Source organism: Hirundo rustica, chromosome 10 (assembly GCF_015227805.2).
Source record: "Hirundo rustica isolate bHirRus1 chromosome 10, bHirRus1.pri.v3, whole genome shotgun sequence".
Lineage (NCBI taxonomy): Eukaryota > Metazoa > Chordata > Aves > Passeriformes > Hirundinidae > Hirundo > Hirundo rustica.
Genome location: NC_053459.1, coordinates 4044574 through 4067725, shown reverse-complemented (window position 1 = coordinate 4067725; position 23152 = coordinate 4044574). Strand labels below are relative to the sequence as shown.

Genomic DNA, 23152 nt, shown 5'->3' with positions numbered 1-23152 from the left:
GTTGGTTTTTTTTTTTAATAAACAGCCTATTTTGAAATGTCACTGGGGGAAGCCAAGACTCCAGCTGAGCCCTGGCCGGGAGGAAGGAGCAGGGGCAGGGGGAGCGTGCGAATGTGTGTGGATGCATGTAGGCAAGCATGTGCGTGCGGGAGCGTGGGCACCCGCGGGGACACCCCGCCGCAGCCTGCCAGCACACCCAGGGCTGGAAAACCTGGCCGTGCCCCAGGGATGAACAGACTGGGGATTCTTCTCCCTCCCTCTCCGTCCGGGTGCCCCTTGAACCCCCCCATCTCGCACCCCTCATCTCCCACCCCTCTGTGTGGTCCCCCCCCCCAAGCCCCAGGGCCGAGCTTTGAAATCTGTTGAAAAGAGCCCCTTTTTGCCAAAATAAACAGCCTGTCATGTTAAATTACTCTCTCTTCCTCTCTACCTTCCCTGCCTTTGTCCCCCCCTCCCCATCCCAGCCGCTTTGTTGGGGGCCACGCCACTCTGGGGGCTTGTGGGGTGCAGAAGTGCAGGGGCAGAGCATAACCCACCTCCCGCACCCCAGTGCCCCTGTGCCCTGCCACCCCCTCAGCCCAGCAGCTCAGCACCCCAGCACCTTTCTGCTGGGTGATGGTGGCACCTTGCAGGGTCTGGGGTGCAGCAGTCACAGTGCACAGCCCTACAGAGGGACAAGCTGGGCGAGGGACGCTGGGGCTCATTGCAGCTCCTCGCCCACCTCTGCCGTGCCACGTGCTCCCACACCCCCAGGGTGTTTTCCTCTCTCTTGCTCGTACTTGCCCGTTTTTCGGGGGTTGTTTTCTCTCTCCTGTTTCTAACAGAGCAGAAATTCATGGAACCGTAAAAGGCTGAGATGGAAACAGTGATTAGCTCGTTCAGGCCAGACTCTCTGCCAGTGCCAGGGCACCCTCCACCAGCCTCTAGTGACTTGTCCAGACACTGCTCTCCAGCCATGTCTTCCACAGCCTGACCTCCTCGCTAGGAAACTTTTCCTGCTGCTCTTGGGCCAATGGAGGTGTGCTCAGCTTGGGCTGATTGCAGGGTTGAGTGTCCAGGTGCTGCCCCAAATGCCCAGCTGTGCAGTGTCCCTGCCCTATGGCTCATCCCATGCAGCACGGCCCCAGCCAGGGCTCAGCCCCCCATCCACGTGGGATGGAGCTTCTGCACCCACCACCTGACCTGCACCATTCCCTCCCCGTCCCAGCTCTGCTCCCTCCTGCTCAGAGCACTGCTCAGCACCTGGCAGCACCTCCAGCTGCTCCCAGCTCCTCTGGCTGGCCAGCTTTGTCACCAGATGTGCCACTGCCCAGCACCACTCCTCCTTCTCTCACTGCAGGCTCACCCACTGTGCTGCCTGTGCCCCTGCCTGTGGGGGAGAGGAGAGAATGAGAAGGGCAGAGGAAGTAGTAGAGGAAGGGGAAAGGGGAATAGGAAAGGAGAAAAACAGGGTGAAGGACAGGAAGGAGGGAAAGAGGGAGAAAGGAGGAAGGGAAAGGCAGAAGGGGGAAGGAGGAAAGGGGGAAAGAGGAAAGGAGAGGTCCCAGCCTGCAGGAAGGGGCAGAAATTTGCAGCACCAGCCTCTTGGCCCTTGCACCCAGAGGTCCAAAAGTGCAGGTGTCAAAGGCAGAGATGAGCCGAGGGGATCACACCACACGCTCTTCCTGGCATCAGAGCTCCGGCACCAAGATGACAGGGTGACACTGTGGGCTCAGCCAGCACTGTGACAAGAGGGCAGGGTTACCCCACTAGCACCAAGACATCTGGGGGTACAGCCACGTTTCCCTGCCCTGCCCAGCCTTACCTTCCCACAGAACCACTCCTGGCTCTCAGTTCAGCTTCTGTGTGATGCCCACAGCCCCCTCCAGAATTCCTGCCAGCCACTGACAGAAGAAATGTCCTGGCTGCTGCTGCAGCAGGGACTCCATCCATGACAAAATGATGCTCCACGGGCACACAGCAACCCTGTCAGCAGTGAGCCATGCCCCACCACCCCCAGAAAAGAGGTGGCCTGCATCTCTCTGCCCTCTTTTTCCCACACCAGGACATGAAGCAGTAATCTGTCTTGGCTGGCTTGGGTTCAGCATTCTTCAGGATGAGCCCAAGTCAACTCTGATGGGGTTTTCTGCCCTCAGTCCCTCTCTGGGATGCCAGCCAGCTTGTGTCCCTCACGTGATGGTAAGACCTGCCCCCTCAGCCCTGGCTGAGACAGCCGTTGGTGTGGGGGACTGAGCATCCCCTGCTCAGATGGGGTGAAACCTGAAGCGCAGGGCTCAGGTAAGGAGATGCAGAGCCCATCACCCACTGCTGGGGTTTAAAATCTGGCTGAGGGCCCCCATCTCAGAGCACCCACAGCTTCTGGTGGTGAGAAACCCAGTGCAGGCTTAATGACTCGAACTGCAGGTGCTCAGGGATGCTCTGCAGGTGGAAGCTCTGACCCTTGGAAAGAAGAACTCCTTTGGTCAGCTGGCAGAAGGGTAGATGAACATGAGGAACAGACTCCTACCTGCAGGGCAGCTCCTCAGCCATGGGCAACTGAAGAAAGCACAAGGAGAAACTGGAAAAAACCCCTGGGGAGATCCAGAAACCCCATCTGAGCTGTTTAAAAGGATAAATGTGAGCCGCGGGAGGTCGCAGGAAAACCCGGGATGGCTGAGCCACCAAGGAGAACCCAGCCTTCCAACCATAATCATTGAGCTCCGGCTCCAGGACCTCCTGCCCAGCTCGGAAACGTGCCTCTGCAAGGTGACGGCATCCCAAAAGACAACGTGCCCTGAAATGCCAATTCCGGGATCTGCGGGAGCTGGGGAGGAGGGAGGGCAGGTCCCAGGGCACGGCCGCGGGCAGCTGGGGATGCCCCGAACCCCCAAGGGCAGAGCGGGGCACGGGCACGGCTGAGGCACCGCACGGACCGGCCCCGCCGCTCCCCGACCCCTCCCCACGGCGCCTTTGGGGTGGAAAGCCCCTCTTTGTGCGTCCTCCCGGGGGGATCCTCCCTCAGCCCGGCAGGGAGCCGCTCCCCGGGCGGGGCCCGAGAGTGCGAGGCTGCTCCTGGAGAGGGGCGCCGGGGGAGCAGCACCCGGGAAGCTGGAGCCTGATGGAGCCCGAGCCTGGTGCTGGCAGAGTTGCGCTGAGCCTGCAGGGCTGCTCTGGGCACAAGGCAGGCTCAGGGTCCTGCAGCCCTTCCGCAGCCCCGCCACACGGCCCAGCTCCTGCGGGTGCCACCCAGGCTGGGAGCGGCCGGGCAGGAGGACAGCGGGCTCCTTCAGCTGGCTCTGGCCGTGAGCTGTGACAGGGCGCTGCCGGCACGTTGTCCCTGTGCCAAGGGGGTGTGGGAGAGCACAGCGTTACCCCGGCACGACCCGCCGACTGAGCGCTCGCTGTCACCCTTCCGCAGCGCCGGAAGAGGGACCACGGTGTGACTCAAGCCCTCGCCCTGGGTTCGCCCTGCGCCTCTCCCCGGGAGCCACCCAAGGCCGGTGCTTGTCAACGCCCGGCTCCGCTCGCCTCCGCCCGCCCCGCACGGCAGCCGGCCCTGCCCGCCCTGCCCACGCAGCCTCCGGGCTGCTCGGAGCAGTGGAAGGTAGTAGCGGAGCTGCCATGGAAGCCAACACCTCCCTCTGGCACAGCTACCTCTCGGTGATCGTGTCCCGCGAGAGGCAGCGGATGGAGCACTTCCAGCGGGCCGAGGACATCCTGCTCACCCTGTTGGAGAGCGTCCACGCCAGGGAACCCCGCTTCCTCGTGGACTACGCCAGGAACCTGGAAGCCTTCGAGTTTGCTCTCTGCGCCTCTGAGGATGCCGTCACTCTGGAGATGCCCCTGCGCATTGACGGCGATACCCTGCGTGTGCTGGCGCGCCGGACCGGGGACGCCGCAGGCAGGCATCCTTCAGCGGGGGACACCTGCTGTCTGGGAGTGTGCTCTCCAGGGACTGATTTGGAGGACTGGACCGGCGTTGTGGATGTGATGGAGCACGGAGGGGGTGCGGGGTGCCTGCTTCCAGGCAAAATCCTCCAGCGCCTGAAAGAGCTCCTTGTTTCAGCCACCGTGCACTGCCAACGCCTCTTCCTGCTTCAGCCAGGTGCGTACGCCGGCTGGGTACTTCCCAGCCAGGAGCTGCCTCCTGTGCCTGCCCAGCCTCCCGGCTTGGCAGTGATCCCCGTGCAAACATGCTGGGATGCATCTTCCTGGGCGTGTGGCCCCCCCAACACCTGCGGGAGCAGGTGAGCGAACACCTCACCTGGGATGGGCTTTGCTCCCAGCTGAGGAAGGGGAGATGGAAACTATTCCCTGCCACCCCAGAGCATCAGTCGTCCTCAGGCATCTTCACCTGGGACCTGGTGCCCTTCTTGGTGGGTGCAGGGTCCGCCCAGCCCTGCTGTTCACCCCCAGGTAGGGTTTGCTCAAGAACGTGGTGTGCTTGGTTTACCCTAACCATATTCTCCCCTGCAATTCTCGGCCTCCAAGTGTGCCCTGTGCCCTGGAGGAGGCTTTTTGGAGAGTGAGCTGGGAGTGCATCAGAGCTGGACCAGCACCCTGGGGCATGGGTCTGACCCTGTGAACGCACAGGCCCCAGCAGGCAGCAGTGTCCTCGGAAAAGACATGGTGGGAGGGGACCCTGGGAAATGCCCACAGCAGTTCCATGAGCTTCTTCATGCATTTTCATCTCTCAGTGTGCTTCTAGAAGTAAAGCTCAACCAGGGGGTTATGAAAGGGTGATGTGAGAGGACCAGTGGGTCTGCAAGTCTCTTAACCCAGTCCCAGCAAGTCCACCATCCCCTCCTTCCTCCGTGGCCAAGCCGGTGACCTTCATCTTCCTCCACCCCCACAAAGCAATGAACCTTTCCTGATCCATTTTTCTTGGACTGCATTGCTTTTCTTGGCACTGCTCAGCCACCCAGAAGCACAGCTCGGTTTGATGGCTGGAGACTTCCTGCTGTGCCTGACCTTGAGCCCCGCGACGCTTCTTCCTGTAAAACCACCCCAGCACGGCTGGCAGAGAGGTTTTACCGGGGGAACTGCAGCACTGGAAAGGGCTGAGTCGAGTGGGGTGGGACACGGCCACGGGTGCTGCAGCACACACCTGGTTCAGCCTGTGGGACCGGCTGCGTTAACCTCACTGCTGCCAAACCCTCTGCCTCTAGGTGACATCAGTGCTGAAAACCTGCGGGAAGATGCCATGGAGCTCTCCCTGCTGATCCGGGGCAGCTGGAAGACCATTCGCTTTGACATTGTTCCAGTGGTGAGGAGGCAGCAGGAGCCGCTCCAGCTCCAGAGGCGGCGGAGCGGCAGGGGCTTCCCCGAAGGCAGCCTCAGGAAGGCCACAGAGGAGGCTCACTTCGTCCCTGCCTCTCCCCACTGCTGGAGGTGAGAGGCTCGGCTGCTTGCACAGCGGGGTGATCCCGAGCCAGGGATCCCCCCTGGCCGGCAGCACTGCTGGGTGTAGGCAAAACCAGGTTGGGAAAGGGAGGGGATGTGTCAGCAGCAGTTGTAGTCAGCCCCTCATGATGACCAAACCCTCTTCCCTGTCTTGGAGAAGAAAACCTCAGCCAGGTTTCAGACAGCTCAGGGAAAGAGGGGGAGTGCAACTGAAGGGGCACCCTGAAATTATTCACTGGAGCTGCACCCTGACACTGCAGAGGGTGGCAGCTCTCAGATCCCTGCTTGGGCTTCAGAGACAAGCCCAGGCACCAGGCAGCAGCAGAGGGATGGGGTGCCTCTCTCGGTGGGCTGCAGGACAAAACGGGGCTGGACTGACATCTCTTGCCTGCCAGTACAACTATCCAGCCCCACGGAGGGGCTGAGCAGCCAGCTGGACCAGTCCATATTTATTTTGGGAGCAAGGTGGTCCAGCTGGATGCTCGGCCCCTCGTTGGGGACCAACCCATCCTCCCCGCTACACACAGGGGAGCACAACCCCGCTTTGCCCCACTCCTGATCCTCCTGGGAGGGCAGGAGCTGCTCAGCCATGCTCCCATCTCACTCCACACCTCTGAAGTTCTGCTCTGCCAGAGGCGAGTGCAGGGGGTAGATCCAAGATGCCGCATTGACTGGACCACATGTGTGGCATGGAGGGATCCCCGTGTCACACCGAGTCACTGCAGGTGTACTCCCCATCCTGGGAGATGCAGGTCCTCATCTCCCCTCCCACCAGACCCCCCTCTCTTCCTCCAGATCCTCCACTCACCTTCCCATCCTGAAGCTGCTGCGTGGAGTGGACACGCTGAAGGGACCCCGTCTGGACAGCCTCCGCCTGCTCGACCAGCTCCGTGACCAGGACTGGGGAGGGGAGGGTGGGAAAGGCAGTCTCACTTTCAACCACCTGAAGGTAGGTTGGTTCTGCTGGCTGACAGGCAGAGCCAGGGCTGCTCCCCTGCACAGGAACCCAGCCAACAAGGGCGAGCACCTGCAGTGCCTTGGGTGCACCAGCCCATGGCTGTGTCTGGGGAGGACGCGGTTAGAGGGCTTTGATCCTTCTTCCTTGGATCGAAGCAGCAACCTCCAGGGGGAGACGCTGCGTTCAGAGCCGGGGCTGTGCGCTGCTGTGCCGGGCATCATGCCCTGGCCCAGGCTGCCTGTGCCTGCGGGATGGCATCCCTGTGCCCTGCTGCAGGCTGCCCCGTGCCCTGCTGAGCTGGGACCTGCCTGTACAGGGCTGAGGGTGGTGTTTCTGCTGAGAAAAGAAACTCCTCTCCCCACCTGACCTGTTTTCAACACTCTGGAGCCATGCCAGCTGGCCATGCCAGGGTCAGCACCTGATGGCACAATCCAGGTGTGCCCTTCCTTTTGATGGCTCTTCGAGCCAAGTGTCAAGAAGGATGCAAGGAAGTTTTCCTCTTACAGAATGGGTCCAGCTCTAAGTAACCCAAATCCTGTGTGCTTTGCTTTGTGTTGCACTCTTTGATGTTTTGGGGGAGGTGGTTGTGGCGTTTTGTTTTGTTTTTTAAGAAAAAGGGCAGATGTATGTATCTGGACTTCAGAAAAGTATCATCTACTCCAGCCCCCGTGGGTTCAGCCCCACAAGTGGTTGCATGGTGACCTGCAGGGTGTGAAGGGACAGCTTTCCTGGGATCAGGCCTTGTGCCTGACCCTGCTCTTCTCTCCCTCCTCACAGATGGTGCTGCTGTGGAGCACAGAGCTCTTCCCCTCCCCGGAGGACTGGCAGGACCTGGAAGGCTCTGTCTACAGGCTCTTGGTGATCCTTCTCCGCTGCCTGGCCACCCAGCACCTGCCCCACTTCCTGAACCCAGAGGAAAACCTCTTCCAAGGAGCGGCCTCGGACCTTGCCACCCTCTACCACAGAGTCGAGAGTTTTGCCTGGGACCCCCAGCGCTTCCTCCGCTTCCATTTTGGCCTCCACGGGTTCAGCGGCAGCTGTCAGGCAGACACTGAAACCCGAGCCCTCCTGCAGCTCCCCGCCGAGGATGGGTCCTACTGGGACACAGCCTACTTTGACATGCTGCTCGGCCAGGTAAGCCCAGCCTAGGAAGCTGGGGATGTGCTGCAGGTGGCCCCACCGAGCACTCTGCCGTGCTGTGGAGGCTGCGGGAGGCTGGCAGTGCTGGGGCGGGGAGCTCAGGCAGAGCGGGGAGCCCTCTCCCCTCACTTCCCACCTGCCTTTAGTTTCAGGTGTACCGCATCCAGGACAGCGCACGCCGCTCAGCAGCGACGCAGCTCCTCTCCAAGATCCGTCGAGAAATCCTTCGGCAGAGCTGAGCGGGACCCTGCTGCCGCCCCCCTGGCGTGTCTCAAAACTCGGGGGGGGGGGGGGGGCGCAAGGAGAGCTACAGGGAGCAGCTGTGTCATTTTATTGAGGAAAGGTGGCACGGGGGACAGAGCACTCCTGCTGCAGCTGGGGAGGCAAACACAGCCCTGCTGGACCTGGGCACCGGGCTCTTTGTGGCACAGAGTCTGCAGGGGGATGGCTGGCATTCTGCGCTACAGGGGAGGGAAGGCCGAGGGTGTTGGTGATGGGAGGGGAAGGCACCTACGGTCAGATCCTACATCCAGCCCTCTGTCATCTTGCTGAGGGTCACCACGCCCTGGGGCCAGGGGAAGGGAAAGACCTGAGGGGCCAGGCCATTGTGGGGGCGATGGGAGAAGCGCTTTGGAGCCACGTCTCACATCAGCCGAGCGCAGCCCCCTCCTCCACGGCCCCTGCTATCCCAGCTGCTTTCCCCTGCGCCCTGGCTTGCTGGGTGTTGCCGTGTCTCCCGCCAGCATCCCCGGGAGGCAGCGGAGTCCCTCTGCTGCCAGCAGCCCGGCGTGCGGGGCGGTGCCGGGCCACCTCCCCCGCCAGGGGTGCTCACAGCCGGCTGCGCTGGCAGCGCTTGAGGGCATCCCGCAGGGCTGCGAGCACTCGGTCCACGTTGTCGCTGGTCGAGTTGCAGCCCATGAGGCCGATGCGCAGGACCTGGGAGGAGGAGGGCGAGCGTCTGTGCCTCGGCAGTGCCTCGTGGAGCGGGGCACACGCAGCCAGGCCGCGCGGTTGCGCGCAGCTCCCTTGCTCGTATTTAGCGCACCGTTCCCTATAAAGAGGTGTCACCCCGCTAATTACGTGCGCGGCTATTCAATTAGCTGGTGATTGTGTGCGGTTATGCTGCTATGCGTTGCTCCGGGCGATGGGACGCTGCCAGCCGCACACGCTGCGGCGGCAGCCGGAGAGAGCAGCGAACGCGGGGTTCGTGCCCGGCCACGGGCACTAGGAGGGGAGGGCTCTGCCCACCTTGCCCACCGTGGGGCCCAGGCCCCCAGCCACCTCCATGCCGTGGTTGTCCATCAGAAAGGCCGTGATGTCCTTCCAGTCGTAGCCGTCAGGCAGCCTGACGGTGGTGATGGTGGGGAGCCTGGCCCTCTGTGGAAGAGAGAGGCTGCTTTCAGTCCCACGGCCCCCGGTGACCCCAGCACACTGCCAGGACAGAGGGTCACTGCAGGGGGAGATTTTTCTGTGGCATCAGAAGCTGCCCAGGCACATCTCCAGCTGCACAGGGCGGTGTCCTCACGCTGCCCCTGCTCTGTGGTGGTGGTGGTGGGCTTGCCCTGCACCCACCTCCTCCTCCACGAAGAGCTCAAGCCCCATGTCCAGCAGCCCCTGGCACAGCCGGGTGCAGTTGGCCCGGTGTCGCTCCCACGAGTTCTCCAGACCCTGTGGGCAGAGAGCAGAAAGGAGTTCTCTGCTGCTGCCAGGCGTCTCCTGGCACCCACGGCACCGCTGGTGCTCCCCTGCCTGTCTGGTGCCACTCACCAGCTCCGCCAGCACGGCCAAGCCTTCCCGCAAGCTGAAGAAGCTGTTGATGGGTGCTGTGTGGTGGTACCTGCAAAACTCGAGCGGCACCCACAGGGGTTCAGCTGGGCTGCAGCACAGCAGCCCCTTGCTCGTGGTCGGGGAAACCGAGGCACAGCATCCTCCCTCCTCATCACCCAGCGCAGAGCTGTGACCGGCAGCCAGGGTGATGGGGAGGCAGGGCCGAGCCCTGAAGGGCAGGCAGCCCCCGAGCCAGGACGAAGGCTGGGTGGGGAGCGGCTGCAGCCGTCTGTAGCAAGAGAGCCTGTCCTCACCTCCGCGGCTCCCCGTCACAGCCCCAGTAGTTTGCCAACAAGCCCATGTCCAGATAGAAGGACGGGGGCATCGTCTTCCTCCTCAGCAGCTTCTCCCTGGTGAAACAGAGTACTGGGGAGAGGTGGGACCTTGACCCCGGCAGCTCCAAGGTGGGGTCAGCCCCGTGGGAGGGAGGACTCCCCTAAAGTGAGTGCAGAGATTGGCTCCAGCTCCCGGGCACTGCCCGGGGATGGGATGGGCTCTACCCCCGCAGCGCTGCTGCTGCATCCTCTCCACAGAGCGGCACCGAGCAGGTGGCTGGCAAAGGAGGGAGGAGACGGCCTCCCCCAGCCCCATCGCCTTCCACCCTGGTGACACTGGGCTGCTCTTACCTGGCTCGCTCACTGAACGAGATGGGGGCACTGCCAGGGGGTGCGTTGAGGACTTTCTGGGACCCCGAGTACAGGACATCGATCTCTGCCCAAGAGGGAAGGCAGCTCAGGAATCAGAGGCTCCCAGCAGGAAAATGCTGAGCTCCGACCTAGCCGCAGGTGGTGGATGGGAGGCACAAGGGTGGCACACAGGGCAGGTCCTACTCGTGTTCAGGCTGCTCTGGGGGGCCCTGGCACTGCTGAACAGGCTCTCTGGCTGCAGCTGGACCAGTTTCTAGTGCTGCTAGCCAAAGTGCAGGCAGAGGGGTTGATCCCACAGCTCTCTCCCAGTCCCAGGCATGAACCCCTCTGTTCCTTTGTTGCCCACGATGGCACTGTGGCTCTCACCCTGCTGGTCCATGAAGATGGGGGCTCCCCCAAGCGATGCCACAGAGTCCACAAGCAGCAGGCAGCCATACCTGTGGGAGGACAGAGCTCAGCCTGGTGCTCCTGCCACCTCCTCTAGGCACATCTCTGCCTGCAGCCCTGGCACCCCAGACCCCACAGGGACCGCGTGTCTCACCGGCACCGACTGCTTGCAGCACAACAGAGCTGGAGAAAAGCCCAGCACACATAAATGCCCAGGCCCAAATCCCCAGCAGTGACCTTGGGGTGCCCTGGGTCCCTGAGAGTGCCCGCCATGCACTGACCGGTGGCACAGCTCGCCCAGCCCCTCCAGGGGTTGCAGCACCCCCGTGGAGGACTCGCCGTGGGTGATGAAGAGCACCAGAGGTCTGTGCTGCACCAGGCCCTGCGTGACACGGAGGGAAGGTGACCACGCTGGAGGCCAGCTTGTGCCCTCTGCATGGTGGCCAGCACTCACCTGCTCAATGTCTTGTGGAGTGAAGTACTTGCCCGGGGCCTTCAGCAGCTCACAGACATTGGCTCCTGGGGGGACGTTGGGCAGAGGAGAGTGAGGTTTGGGCATGCTTCCCACTGGGCAGTCACCTACCTGCTCCATGGAGCAAGCGGTCACACATGAACCAGGAGCAGAGTCACCTGCCGGGGTTTGGCCTCCTGCAGATTTGCCCAGCGGAGAAGCCATAAAGCACCACAAATGGGGCGGCATCGTTCTTGGAAAAACCCGGAGTGCTCCCTAGCGGAGTGCTCTCTGGTTTGGTAAGCCGTGTCACCGGGCACTGCCGGGACTGGCACAGCAAACCGGCCATCCTGCCTCCAAGCCCAGTCCCCTCGGCCCTGCCACACCATCCGCCTGTTCCCAGCGTACCCAGTCTCCTGGCAATGTCGGCGGCACGTTGTCCCCAGATGCCGTTGACGGCCACCAGCACGGTGTCCCCTGGCTCGAGCAGGTTGAAGAGAGCGGCCTCCATGGCACAGTGGCCGCTGCCGCTGACGGCCAGGGTCAGCCGGTTGTGCGTCTGGAATGCGTACTGGATTCCCGCCTTGATCTCATCCATCACCTGCGGCAGCAGGGCGCTGGCCAGCACTGCTATTGCTCCTCTTGCCCAGGCAGAGCTGTTCCGGCCCCTCCCGGGGGTGAGGAAGAGGAGGGGAGGGAAGAAAAGCCGGGCCGGGGCAGCTCACCTGCAGCATTTCAGGGTGCATGTGGCCCAGGAGCTGCCGCCCTCCCGCAGCCTGGATGCGGCGGGGCACGTTGCTGGGCCCTGGCCCGAGCAGCAGCCTCTCCGGCACGGCCAGGGGCCGGAGCAGTTCCTCGGGAGGGGGAACGCGGAGCAGGCTGGTGGCCATGGCACGACGTGCTGTCCCCAGGAGCTGAGCCCGCAGAAGAGGAGCAGTGGAGGCTGCCCGAGAGGCTGCCAGCATGGCATAGCCTGTGCCAGCAGTGTCCAGTGTTCCCGTGGACCTTGACCCAGAATTTGATGCTCCCCCCTGCGAGGCTGGACTCTACCCCTGGCTGCCTCCTCTGTCTGGTTAATGTGTCACCCCGCTGGCTTGGGCCCCTCATTTTGGGGGATGCCCCCCTGCTTGTGCTCATCGCTCTCCAGGTATGCCAGCCTCTGGGACTTGCCAGCCCCCAGGCAGTCATTGTTCCCACAGCCCCCACAACACCAGAGCTAAGGTTTCCCAACAGTATCCCAGCAGGTGAGATCCCTGCTCTGGGCACCCAAATCCTGTGCCACGGGCTGGTTGTGCTGCTGAGACTGGTCTGGCACAGCTGCCATGGTCATAGCTCCTCCTGCAGCAAAAAGCTCCCGTTGACCAGGGCTCCCTGACCAGGGACCTGCCTTGCAGAGGGATGTCTGGCTGGGTGACAGCCTGAAGGAGCCTGGCCAGTGGATTGATGTGCACCAGGGCTGTGGACTGGGACACGGACACAGTCCCTGCCACAGCAAGCTGTGCCCTGCAGGCCCAGCCTGGATCACGGGCACCCCGGTGTATCCTGAGGATGCCACAGGCCCCGCGTGGCAGCTCGATCTTCTGCGATCTGCTATGTGTACCCACAGCACACGGCATTGTGCCCAACCTCTGGCACATTCTCTGCCATCCCTATCCTGAAATGCAAACAAGCTGCCTGCTGCCAGCTTCAGCAGATCCACGGGTGGGTCCCTGCCCAGAGGAGCCCCTCAGTGAACACAGCTTTGGCTCTGGGTGACAGCACAGGGGTGAGAATTCCCCCCCGGCACAACTGGCACCAGTGGCCGCTGCTGAAGATGTATGGGGCATGGGGCTGGCTACGGTGCCAGGTGAGCGCACATCTGCCCAGCAGCTGGATGGCTGCCGCCGAGAGGAGCTGAGGGCAGATGAGTTCACTCCCGCGTGGCTGATGGAAGGCACAGACAGCCTGGGGGCTGCTGCCCAGCCACCGTCCCACCAAAGCGATGACAACATGTGGGAGGAAGAAGATCTCCCGGCTGCCTGTCCTCTAGGGAGATTTGTGGCACGGCCTGGGCGCGGACGCGTGGCCTCGGGGCTGCCGTGGGGCAAGGGTGGCCGCGCTGCTGGAAACAGCTGGCAGCGAAGGAATAATCCGCTTTCTGCGCTGGCTCTGAATTCCGGGCGCAGATGGGCAGGGAGCGGCCGTGCCCCGGGCGGCGGGCGGAGGCTCGGCGGACGGAGGAGCGAACTGACGGCTCCGGGGCCGGGGGCACGGGGAACCCTGGCGAGGGCCGCTCCTCGGAGTAGCTCGGCGGGGAACCGGGGGAGCGGTGTCCTGTCCGGGGTACCGGGGTATCGGGTACCGGGGTATCGGGGCACCAGTATATCGGGGTACCGGGTACCGGGGTACGGGTGTACGGGTGTACGGGTGTACCGGGGTACCCGGTACCGGATACAGGGGTATCGGGATTTCGGGATATGGGAATACCGGGGTACTGGGTACCGGTGCCGGTTGCCAGGCGACGGCTGCCGAGTGCCACCCCTCCCCTCCCCGCCCCTCCCCGTCCCGCCCCGCCCCTGCGGCGGTTCCGCATCACGCCCGGGGCCGGGGGATGCGCTGACGTCACCGCTCCATCCCCGAGCGCGCCCTCCCGGTCCCCGCGTCCCCCTCCGGGCGGCGGCGGCCGCCAACCAGCGCGTGGGGCGGGGACCGCAGGGGCGGGGCCGCTGCCACCCGCACCGGCACCGACACCGACACCGACACCGGCACCGGCACAGCATCGCACCGCGCCGCTCGGCCTCATGCCGGCGGCCCCCGCCCACGGCTGAGCGCTGCGCCCCTCCGAACCGGCCACGGGCACGGCCGCGGGCATCGCAGGTAGGGGCGGGCGGCGTCGCGCAGGACGCGGCATCCCCGCGGGGCGCTGGCCGAGAGGGGACCGGGGCCGCTCCGGGGTGGCCGTGCCGCCTCTCGTGGCCCCGGCGGGGGCGAGGCGTGGCGGGTGGGAGCGGGACGCGCATCCCGCAGGGTCCGGCGGGGCGGGGGGCTGCGGCCGGTGGCCATTTTGCGGAGCCCCCCGATGCTGGAAGTTGGATGTGCGGGGACGCTGCGCTCGGGTCCCCAGCGCGGTGACCGCCGGGTGCCGCCCCACCTTCCAGAAGGATCCAGCCGGGGTGGGGGGGGGGGGGGGTGGGCTGCTGGCGGACGAGGAGACGCCTCGCATCCCAGCCAGGGTGCGAAGGGGGAGGATGCCGTCCCCGCAGCCCAGGGCGGGGGGCACGGGAACCCCTTGTCACCCCAGAGGCACCCCCGCTCTCCCCTCGGGGGCAGGTGGCTGTGGTCATACAGCTGAGCCATCTTGCGTCATCATCATAATGCCTCGCAGTTAAACAGCAGCGCTGGAGGGAGTGGCGGATGCCCCACCTGGGGCTCTCGCCGCGGGTCGCTGGCAAAGGTGCTGCGATGCTAAGACTCTCCTTGGCCCCCAAGGACGAGCAGCTGCGGTGACCTTGCGCTGTGGAGCGGCTGGACCGGGGCCGCCATGTCACTGCGGGCAGTGCAGTGGCTGCCGGCTGGGGAAGGGGCAGGTCCCGGGGTGCGGGGCTAGCGCAGAGCTCCGCGCTTGGTCATCCAGGTTCGCAGCGAGCAGCCCTGCACCTGCCCTATTGTCTTACTCCTCTGCTTCCTTCCCCTCCTCTTCCTCCTCCTCCTCCCCCTCGCGGGGCAGTGACCCCTCCCCTGGATCCCTGGATCCTGCAGACCCCGTGTGAGCCGGTCTCCTGCCTGCTCAGGTCCCGTGCGACAGCACCAGAGCTCGGGGGGGGGACAAGGAACCATCCGAGCATCTCCTGTGCCACCCCCCGGCCGGTCACCCTTCCGTGCCAGCACCCAGAGCAGCCCCACGCAGGTGGCCTCTGTGGCTCTGGGGGCAGGGAGGCAGCAGACCCGACCCTCCCCTCCCCGGGGTATGGCCAGGGGTGTGGTGGCTCTGCCATCTCGGCGTGCTGCTGCTGACCTCCATTTTGTCTGGGAGGTGGCAGCCGGCGCTGGCAAAGATGCTGCCACCACCCTCCACCTCCCTGCATGTGCCAGGAGCTGCAGCCCCTCGAGGCCTGGGCCGTGTGGGAATCTGCTGTCTGCCCCCTCCCTGGCTGCCCTTCTCCGTGCCCAGCAATGCCGGGCACCCACCGCAGCTCACTGCTTATTCTGTGCAGCTTGTCCCTGCTTTGGGTTTGAGCTGGAAGAGAGGATGGAGGGAGCAGGGATGAGGGGTGGGGTTATTTTGCAGCAGAGACGGGGAGCAGAACCCCTCATCCGTGTCCTTACATGTCCTTACAAACTGAATCTGCGTGGAAGTTCTCCGGGAGCTGCACACCCTGCCCTGAAGCTGTGTCCCCCACTGGGGTGGGTGGGGGGTGAGCAGGCACGGGGCAGGGCACCTGTGATGGGGCTGGATTTCATCTGAGCCTGGGGGGCATCTGCCCTCGTCCTGGGCTGTCCTCTGAGCTGCTTCCCTGCCTGCGGGTGCTGCTCTGGAGAAAAGTGCACTGTCATGGGCCCTTGCCCTGTGTGGGGCGGGAGGTGGGTGAGGAGCTCGCCTGGCAGGCATCGATGGTGCCGTGTCATCCAGCAACGCGTTCACCGCTGCCCTAGAGGCAGGACGGAGCCCCGTGGTCCCAGTCAGAGCTGGGGGGCCCCAACGAAGGGTGCAGGGGAAGGGCTCACCACAACAAAGCCTGGCAGCTGCTGAGAATTCACTGAGGTGACGTGGGGCTGCATGCATGCAGACAAAGGGAAACTCACCTTGGGTTTCCCTGGGTGCAGGCAGCTCGTCATCTGCTGGAGCTGGGGGATTGGCAGCAGCTCCTCAGCATCCTTGGGGCAAGAGCTTGCTGGTTGGTGGCACCTGGGGACAATGCTCCCTGTCCTGTTGGTCACCTCTCAGCAGGAGAGGCTGCCGGTTGGTAGCCCTTGGACTTGAGAGCAGTTTCATTAGCTAATCTCTGCCCAATTAGTCTTAGCTGATCCAGTTAATCACGGCTCTCCGGGCCTTTTGCTCCTCACCAGGGGCGACTGGTGTGTGACAGGGATGGGCAGAGCCAGCAGGCTGCACAGCAAGAGGGGGAAGAGATGCCCTGCAGCGCTGGGGGACAGGTCCAGGTGATCCCTCGGCCCCTTGGCCATTCCTCTCCACACCCTCCCTTGCGTGTAGGGGAGCCCTGGGAGGCAGGGGGGAGCAGGGAGCGGGGCTTTGGTGCTGGCACGCTCCCAGCGAAAGGCTGGTCGTGGCTTATCGAATTTCTCTCGACGGCAGCAGATTAAGCGGGCGGTGGCTGCTCTGGCTGTCCCTAGGCAGAGCGAGCTGGCCACGGGCTGGGGGAGCTGCCTGGCCCTGGCCCTGGCCCTGGCCCTGGCCCTGGCCCTGGCCCTGGCCCTGCTCGCTGCAGCCTGGCCCCTCTCTGCACAGGATGCTCAGTGCCCGTGACAGTGATGCCACGGGTGCAGGATGAATTCCTGCTTCCCTGACTCACAGGGAAGTGAGTCAGGCGAGGGAAAGGAGGCTGAGAAGCAGCCGGGTCAGTGTCTGCTGGTGGTCCCCAAGGGCGCACACGATGTCTCCTGGGGTCCTCGTGCTGCCGTGGCAGGGATGGAGCTGGAGAGCTGCAGAGGAGCAGAGGGAAGCAGGGCATTGCTCACCAAGGAAGCCGAGGGAAATGGATGGAGCAGAAAATGGAGCTGGGGCTCTGCAGCAGGGAATGCTGGCCAGGAGAGGAGCTCACACCGCTGGGCAAGGAGAGCCAGATGGGAATACACTGGGAGGTGGGCTGCGGATGGCAGGGAGAGAGAAAAGGTCCTGCTGGGGAGAAGGGGAGGTTCTCACGGCCAACAGCGGTGGGGGTGTGGGGCTAACAGGGCAGAAGAAAGCAAAGGAAGGAAAGCAGCACCAATGGAAGGTACACAGCAGGATGAGGCACATGGAGAAGTGGTTCAAAGGAGAAACCAGAGATTCTTTATGGGAAGTGATGGGGCTGGAGTGGCTGGGAACGGCACAGGGTGGGAGGGGATAAGAGCAGGGGCTGGGGTGGGCCGTGGCAGGCAGCAGGCAGTCCTGGGGCTGGTCAGCTCACTGATGGGTGTTCCTGTTCTGGGGCTGTGCAGGAGGCAGGAGTCCAGGGACCTGCCCCAGCTCTGCAGAGCCCTGGTAGCTGGAGAGGCTGCAGAGCTGGGGAAAGGGAGCTGCCTTGACATGGGAGGAGAGGGAAATGTTTGACATGGGCAGTTGTCAGGTGCAGATGGGATTTGGCCCGGGGATGAATCCATTGTCCTTGAGTGGTGCCACAGGGTGGAGCAGCTGGAGCTGATGGCCTCGTGAAGATGCAGCCCTTCCGCATGGGAATATATCCGGTCATTTCATGGGAAAAACAACTTCTTCGTTCCCCTTGGCAGGCTCTTCTGTTTAATTTTTCCTTTCTCCCATCTGAGTGGGGAGGCAGAGGCCACTGGCAGGCAGCAGCCCACTTGCTGGCTTAGCGACTCAAGGGTGGTGTTAAACACCTGCTTAAAATAATCCAAGCTCAAGAAAGCCTGAGACCAAATGCTTGAACTCTGGAATTTATGGGTGTGATCACTGGCTGAGCACAGTGGGAGCTCTGGAGCCATCCCAGCGGGAAGATAAGAGGAGGGCTTGGGAACCGCAACAGAAGCAGCTTTGTCTCTGCATGCTGTTGGATAGGCCAGCTCACTTATAAAATAGGCAAAGGGTTTCTGAAAGGCAGTGCCAAGCTTGTAACGCTTTCTTGATGCAAATTTTTCCACTGTGTCTACGGTTTCCTCTCACCCCCTTGGAAATCAAACCAGAGCTGTCAAACCTCAGGTAGTTTTAAAGCCATCCCCTTCTCTTGGGATGTTTTCAAATCTGTGGATTTGTTTTTTTCCTTCCCTTTCCCCTCCCCATTTTTCCACAAATTGTGCTGAATTTTTCATTTCCACTGTGGGAAAACACATCTTGTTTTCCGGATCCCTCCTCACTGCTCTACTTCCCTCTGGTCATGGCCCATGTAACCAGAGCTGTGCCAGTGCTCACCAACCACCTCATTTCTCCCTGATCTCTTTCCTCCAGGAGCAAATGTCCTGCTGGCAAAACCCAGCCTTGAAAAGCATTTGGGAATTCACACCCACCCTTGCAGGGGGGATGCCAGAGGAGCAGTTCCTGCCCATTTTCTGAGGGGTCCTCTGCTCCATTTTCACCTCCAGGCTCAGCACGGGGAGCCAGGGAGCGGGGAAAGGCAGGAAAAGGGGCGGATGTTAGAAGGCAGGAAGGGATTTTGTCAGGTCCAAAAGGATCCCGAAGGATGCAGCAATCGGAGGAAGGATCCCAGGATAATTTTCTGGCCAGTGCTCGTGAGGCTTAACTGAGAATGGCCTGCAGAGCCATCAGAGGCATCAATGCTGGGATGGACAAGTGCTCTGGGAGGTGTTGGTGAGGGGTTCATTTTGTCTTGTGAGATTTGTAGTTAATAATTTTTTAGCAAAAGGGCTGGAAACATGCTGGTAAACCGGGAGCTTCAGCTGAGTGCAGTGGCCGCTGGCTTCCCAGGAGGGGCTGCTGGTGCTGATGCTGCACGTCTGCTTTGTGGGAGCTGAATGGAAGGCACATGCCAGCCGCCGCGTCCAGCAGCCGCCTCCTTTCTCAATGGAATGCCGGCGCTGTCCTCCCGCCCCTCTCCGTCCTGCTGCCCGGGCCCTGCTTTGCTGGGCTTGGAGCGGAGGCAGGAGGCTCTGGTGACAGGCAGGGGTCTGTGGGCTCGCTTGCAGGGTAGGGGGTGTCCGCTCAGTGCCCCTGGGATGAGCAAGCTGCTCCGCGGGGGTTGTGCTGATGCCTACGAGGCTCCGTCTGCTGCCGGGGGTGCCCACCAAGGGATGCTGCGGGGTGAGGGAGGCCCCAGCGCTGCCCTGGCTACGGGCAGGGATGGCCCCGGGACTGAGCTGGGGGTCCTCACCTGAGGCGCGACAGGGAGAAGGGAGAGGTAAAAAGGAGGGCAGATCGAGGAGCGAAACAAAACCCCATCTTTCGGGCAGAGGCCAAAGAGGCTCCCAGGAGGTTTCCTTGCGCGGGCTTTCCGTCCGCCCTGCACGGTTGCGAGACGTGGCTCGGAAGGCGGCTTTCCCTAAGGCCCTTTCGTTCCCTTTCGCAGGACAGGCGCCGCTCCTCCCCAGCAGGAGCCCCGAGCAGCCGGCGCCATGGCGGGAGCGTCGGTGAAGGTGGCGGTGCGCGTCCGGCCCTTCAACTCCCGGGAGATGAGCCGGGAATCCAAATGCATCATCCAGATGTCGGGAAGCACCACCAGTGAGTGCCTCGGGGGGGGCTCTGGGCGCTGCCCGGCCACGAGCACGCGTGGTGTGGCCGCAGCAGCAGGGTGGTGGATCCCTGGGGAGGATGCCCAGGGCACCTCGAGCAGTTTGGAGGAGGAGGTGTGGGGAGGATGTCAGCTTTCCACGGAGAAATGCAGTCCGGCGGTTGAAATGGCAGCGCTGGCATCGACGTGGCGCCGAGCCCTTGGATGCTGGTGACAGGGAAAGGGGCAGTGAGGGAGGAATCACAGAGTCACAGGATGGCTTTGTTTGGAAGGGGTGTTAGAGATGATCTCTATAGGTCAGGCTCTTCCACGTCCAGCCTGGCCTGGAAGCTGTGCATGGCCCAGCCAGCCGTTTTCAATGGCGCTGCAGCGTGCCAGGACCATCCCTGCTCCTCTGGGGCTCTTGGAGGTGCAAGAGCAGCAGGATGGAGGGGTGGGAGGAGGATCCGCCGAGGGAATGGCGTGCTCGGGGTGGGGGGTTGGGGCTGTATGTCCCGTCAGGAGCCCGTGTGGCCTTTGCCCCTCTTTAAATAACAGCTGCTGGCAGTGGGGTGTGGGAATGGCAGTCAGATCCCTCCTCTTTGGCTCTGGAAGCCTCCAGATGGGGCAGTGTCTAAAATAACTCCCTGCCCGCCCGCCTGGGGCTGCCTGCGTCACCGGTGGTGGGTGAGACACCGGTGCCAGCCACCCGCGCCGTGCTGGCTGCCATGACAACCCTGCTGGCGGGGAGAGGAGGGCACCCAAGGGTGCAGGGTGGCTCTGGGACCCCCCCGGCCACCCCAGGCCTGGGGAGCGGGAATGGGAGGTCTGTGGGGCAGCATCTGCTGGTCTCTGGCGTCCTGTGGGGGTTCTCCATGTGCTTGGGGCACAGAGCTTCTGCCCTCGTGGTGAGGAAGCCTCCTGTCCACGCAGGAGCTTCCCAGCTGCCCAGGGCCGGGGGAAGGGTAGGGCAGATGTTCCCCATCCTGGTTCTGATGGGTGGGGCGGGACCTGTCGTGCCCCAGTCGAAGGCAGGAGCGTCAGGCATCCCCCAGCCCGGGGCGGCTGTGTTTGCTCGGGGCCGCGTGTCCCTGCTCGCGCCCTGGCTGTGCCCCCAGCGCTCCCTGCGCCAGGGAGGGCAGCGGGGCTGCGGGCAGGAGCCCTTTGCTGACAGCGAGGATTTTCTCCATGAGTGGACAAACCCCTGGCTAATCCTCTTGTCCAGGGGGCTGGGGAGCAAGTGTGGGGGGCTCAGAAGCCTGCTGCTGCTGCTGTAGCTGCTGGAGGCAGGGGGATGCCAGCAGTGCCAGCAGAGCAGGACTGTCTCAATCCCTCAGCTCCTTGCAGAGAAGCCAAAGATAAACATGTGGGAGGGGAGTGAGAGCAAGTTTTCCCCTTCCCAGGATTATTTACAGAGGCCTTTGCATGTGCTGGGGCAGGGAGGCAGGTTCTCCTCCTGCCTAAGCACTGAGCCCCGTGGGAGCAGCGGGGCCCAGGGTGGGATCTGCCTTTCCCTGCCGTCCTTTCGCTGCAAGCTTCCAGCTGCCACAGCCACCCACCCGCTCCCCAACACTGCTGCTTTGTTCCTGACGTGCCCTGCGCTCTGCGGGCACCATCCCAGCCCCTCTCCTGCTGGCTCCCACCAGGATGCTGCGGAGGGGAGCCCTGGCTTTGAGCCCCCAGGGGCATTCCTGTTCTCCATCTGGAGCTGTGCCCCTGCTGCCTGTAAAATCTGGTGATTGTTTTCTCTGCTGTGGCTTCTGCTTCGTGCCTGCCCGCTCACTGGGCTCTGCCGTGCTGCTGGCTCTTCGGGGCAAGCTGAGGGACATCTCCAGAAGTTTTCCTCCTTCCTGCCCCCTTGTCTCTACGTTTGTCCTCACCTCCACAGCCTTCCTTGATTTTTAAATCCCAGCGGCCCAGAGCATTAATCTTTTGCAGCAGCTTTGCAATAGCCCCATATGCCTGGTCACAGGAAAATTCCACCAGCAGCATCCATCTGCCTGCAGGCAAAAAAATGGGAATGACAGGGGCATGGGAACTGTTTCAGCTCAGGACAGGAGATGCCTGCTCTTGGGACGCTCCCTGCTCCCCTGTCCCGGGCTCTGGTTTCCCATGCCAGCTGGGCAGCTGCAGCTGGGATGTCTGGAGCCGCTTGGTGCCATCCCCAGCTGCTTCTCTGCCCTGTGCCCAGCATGGGCTGGCACTGGGAGGCAGAAGAGGCGCCTTGTGCAGCTCCACCCTGCCTGCTCCACGGCCCGTCTCCCCTCCTGCTCGCTGTGGTCAGCGCCCCCTCTGCGGGGCAGAGACAGACCTGGCACCACCGTGTGCCACAGTGGAGCTGCTTAGTGATTCGAATGCATCTATTTGGCAAATAATCTAGTTGAAAATAAGTAGAAAAATATGTTAAGCCAGATAATAGAAAAATTTAATAATGAGGGTCTGGCCATCAGAGCCACCAGAGCCATCGGAGATGCTCCATCCCACTCCTTGCGTGGCCTCTGCTCCTGCTTCTCCTCACCGTGCCCTGGGCACAACAGCCAAGGGTCAGCCTTGGCAGGGACCAGCCACCCCGGCTGCCCATGCTGCCCACAAAGATCCGCTCTTCCAGGGGCCTCCACATCGCTGGTGGGTGCTGCAGGATTGGCAGTTGTTGCTCCCCAGCCCTGTCTCCTGGTAGTCAGTGTGCCTGGAGCGCAGCAGGTGCCCGGAGCACTGGAGCCAGGCTGCCTGCAGCAGTAGGCAGGCAGGGAGCCCGTGCCAGCCCCTCTTTGGTGCCAGGGCTGGACCTGTGTCCACGCTAAGGAGCATCTCAGGGGCACCACGCTGTGGTTTTGTGGTCAGGGCTGGATCCTGACCCCACTTCCCACCCTTCTGCCTCGCTGCTGTTGCAGGCAGGGCTGGGTTGTTCTCAGGTGAGAGGTGCTGGACCCTTTCCAGGGGAGTAGAAGGTGCAGGAGGAGGGATTCAGAGCAGAGAACATCCAGATGCATAACACTACACATGCGGGCATCAGACACCACGAGAGTGAGCTGCACCATGCCTGGGGCTGCTCAGGGAGGCCCCAGCTGGAACTGGGAGTGGGCTCCAGCCCTGGCTGACTGAAGGGCACAGCAGGCTGGGGTGGAGAAAGCTCAGGGCTCGTGGCTTCTTCATCCTTGGTGGTGGCAGGGAGCAGCTGGAGCACGGGAACTGTGCTGTGCGGGCCTCAATGTCACTTCATTGTCACCGAGCACGGCTGGTGGCTGAATCTCGTGATTGCCCGCTGGTTTGGGTTCCTTCTGATGCATCTGTTGTTTCAGAAAAAAAAAAAACCAACACGTCGTAAATGCTCTGCAGGAGGGAAAAAACCATCGCATGAGGAGGAGCAGTGATGCAGTCCCCGATTTCCATAGCAACGTCCTTTTCCTCAGGGGATGACAAAAGCAGGCTCCTGTTTCCGCTGGTGCTGTGACACGAGGCATCCATCACCCTGCTGGGGCTGGGCACCTGCAGAGGCAGGAGCCAGAGGGGGCTGCAGCTGCTCCCACCCCACGGTGCCGCCGTGGGAGCTGTGGACACGCTGGCCCAGCTGCGGGGAGAGGAGGGCTGTGAGCCTGCGGTGCCAGCGCTGGGCTCCCCCGGGCAGGTGCCACAGCGGGGAGGAGCCGTGTGCCCCTCAGCCTGTCCAGCAGGATGCTTGGGCAAGGCTCTGCCCTGATCCCTGAGCTCTGCTGGCCGTGGCACGCACCTCCTCTGCTTTCAGAGTTGGGGTCTGGGGGTTCTGGAGCCATCTGCAGAGCTGGAAGGGTCCCAATCCACCTTCCAGGACTGTTTCGGGGTGAATGCCATCCCCCTTCATCCCTCCCACATGGAGGTGGGGAGAGGGGGCTGGGACAGGCGTACCGTGGGTGGCCGGTGGCCTCATGTTCCCATCTGTTTGTCCCCAGCTATCCTGAACCCAAAACAGCCCAAAGAGACCCCAAAAAGCTTCAGCTTTGATTATTCCTACTGGTCCCACACTACGGTAAGCACTGGGAGGCCTGAGCCCACCTCCAAGGCTGGGCTG

At 62.9% G+C, this 23152-nt stretch overlaps 3 protein-coding genes across 3 annotated transcripts in view; 2 read left to right on the top strand and 1 right to left on the bottom strand.

Annotated features, from left to right (window-relative positions):
- Positions 1–111: 111 nt before the first annotated feature.
- Positions 112–7746, top strand: MAB21L4 (mab-21 like 4). Its single transcript, XM_040074342.1, has 6 exons — positions 112–127; positions 3398–4084; positions 5148–5370; positions 6178–6331; positions 7118–7474; positions 7627–7746. The coding sequence occupies exons 1-6, from the start codon at positions 112–114 to the stop codon at positions 7717–7719; spliced, it is 1530 nt and encodes a 509-aa protein (XP_039930276.1). The 3' UTR covers positions 7720–7746.
- A 562-nt stretch (positions 7747–8308) lies between these two features.
- AGXT (alanine--glyoxylate aminotransferase) lies at positions 8309–11697 on the bottom strand. Its single transcript, XM_040074473.1, has 11 exons — positions 11518–11697; positions 11201–11393; positions 10796–10860; positions 10623–10723; positions 10321–10391; positions 9934–10018; positions 9562–9657; positions 9248–9317; positions 9053–9148; positions 8729–8857; positions 8309–8416 (listed from the first exon to the last, which is right to left on the bottom strand). Exons 1-11 carry the CDS (start codon positions 11680–11682, stop codon positions 8309–8311), a joined length of 1179 nt encoding a protein of 392 aa, XP_039930407.1. The 5' UTR covers positions 11683–11697.
- Positions 11698–13598: 1901 nt separating this feature from the next.
- KIF1A (kinesin family member 1A) overlaps positions 13599–23152 on the top strand; it is a 42432-nt gene continuing 32878 nt past the window's right edge. The window contains exons 1-3 of the mRNA XM_040074340.2: positions 13599–13648; positions 18967–19118; positions 23034–23110. Coding sequence (XP_039930274.1) covers positions 19013–19118; positions 23034–23110 — 183 coding nt within the window. The 5' untranslated portion in view covers positions 13599–13648; positions 18967–19012. The remainder of the gene's footprint in view (positions 13649–18966; positions 19119–23033; positions 23111–23152) is intronic.

Coding starts and splice junctions, on each gene's coding strand:
- MAB21L4 (XM_040074342.1), top strand. Junction 6,332..7,117: donor TCACTTTCAACCACCTGAAG/GTAGGTTGGTTC, acceptor CCCTCCTCACAG/ATGGTGCTGCTGTGGAGCAC. Junction 7,475..7,626: donor TTGACATGCTGCTCGGCCAG/GTAAGCCCAGCC, acceptor ACCTGCCTTTAG/TTTCAGGTGTACCGCATCCA.
- AGXT (XM_040074473.1), bottom strand. CDS start 11,682: ATGGCCACCAGCCTGCTCCGCGTTCCCCCTCCCGAGGAACTGCTCCGG. Junction 11,394..11,517: donor TGCACCCTGAAATGCTGCAG/GTGAGCTGCCCC, acceptor CTGCTGCCGCAG/GTGATGGATGAGATCAAGGC. Junction 9,318..9,561: donor TGTGACGGGGAGCCGCGGAG/GTGAGGACAGGC, acceptor CGAGTTTTGCAG/GTACCACCACACAGCACCCA.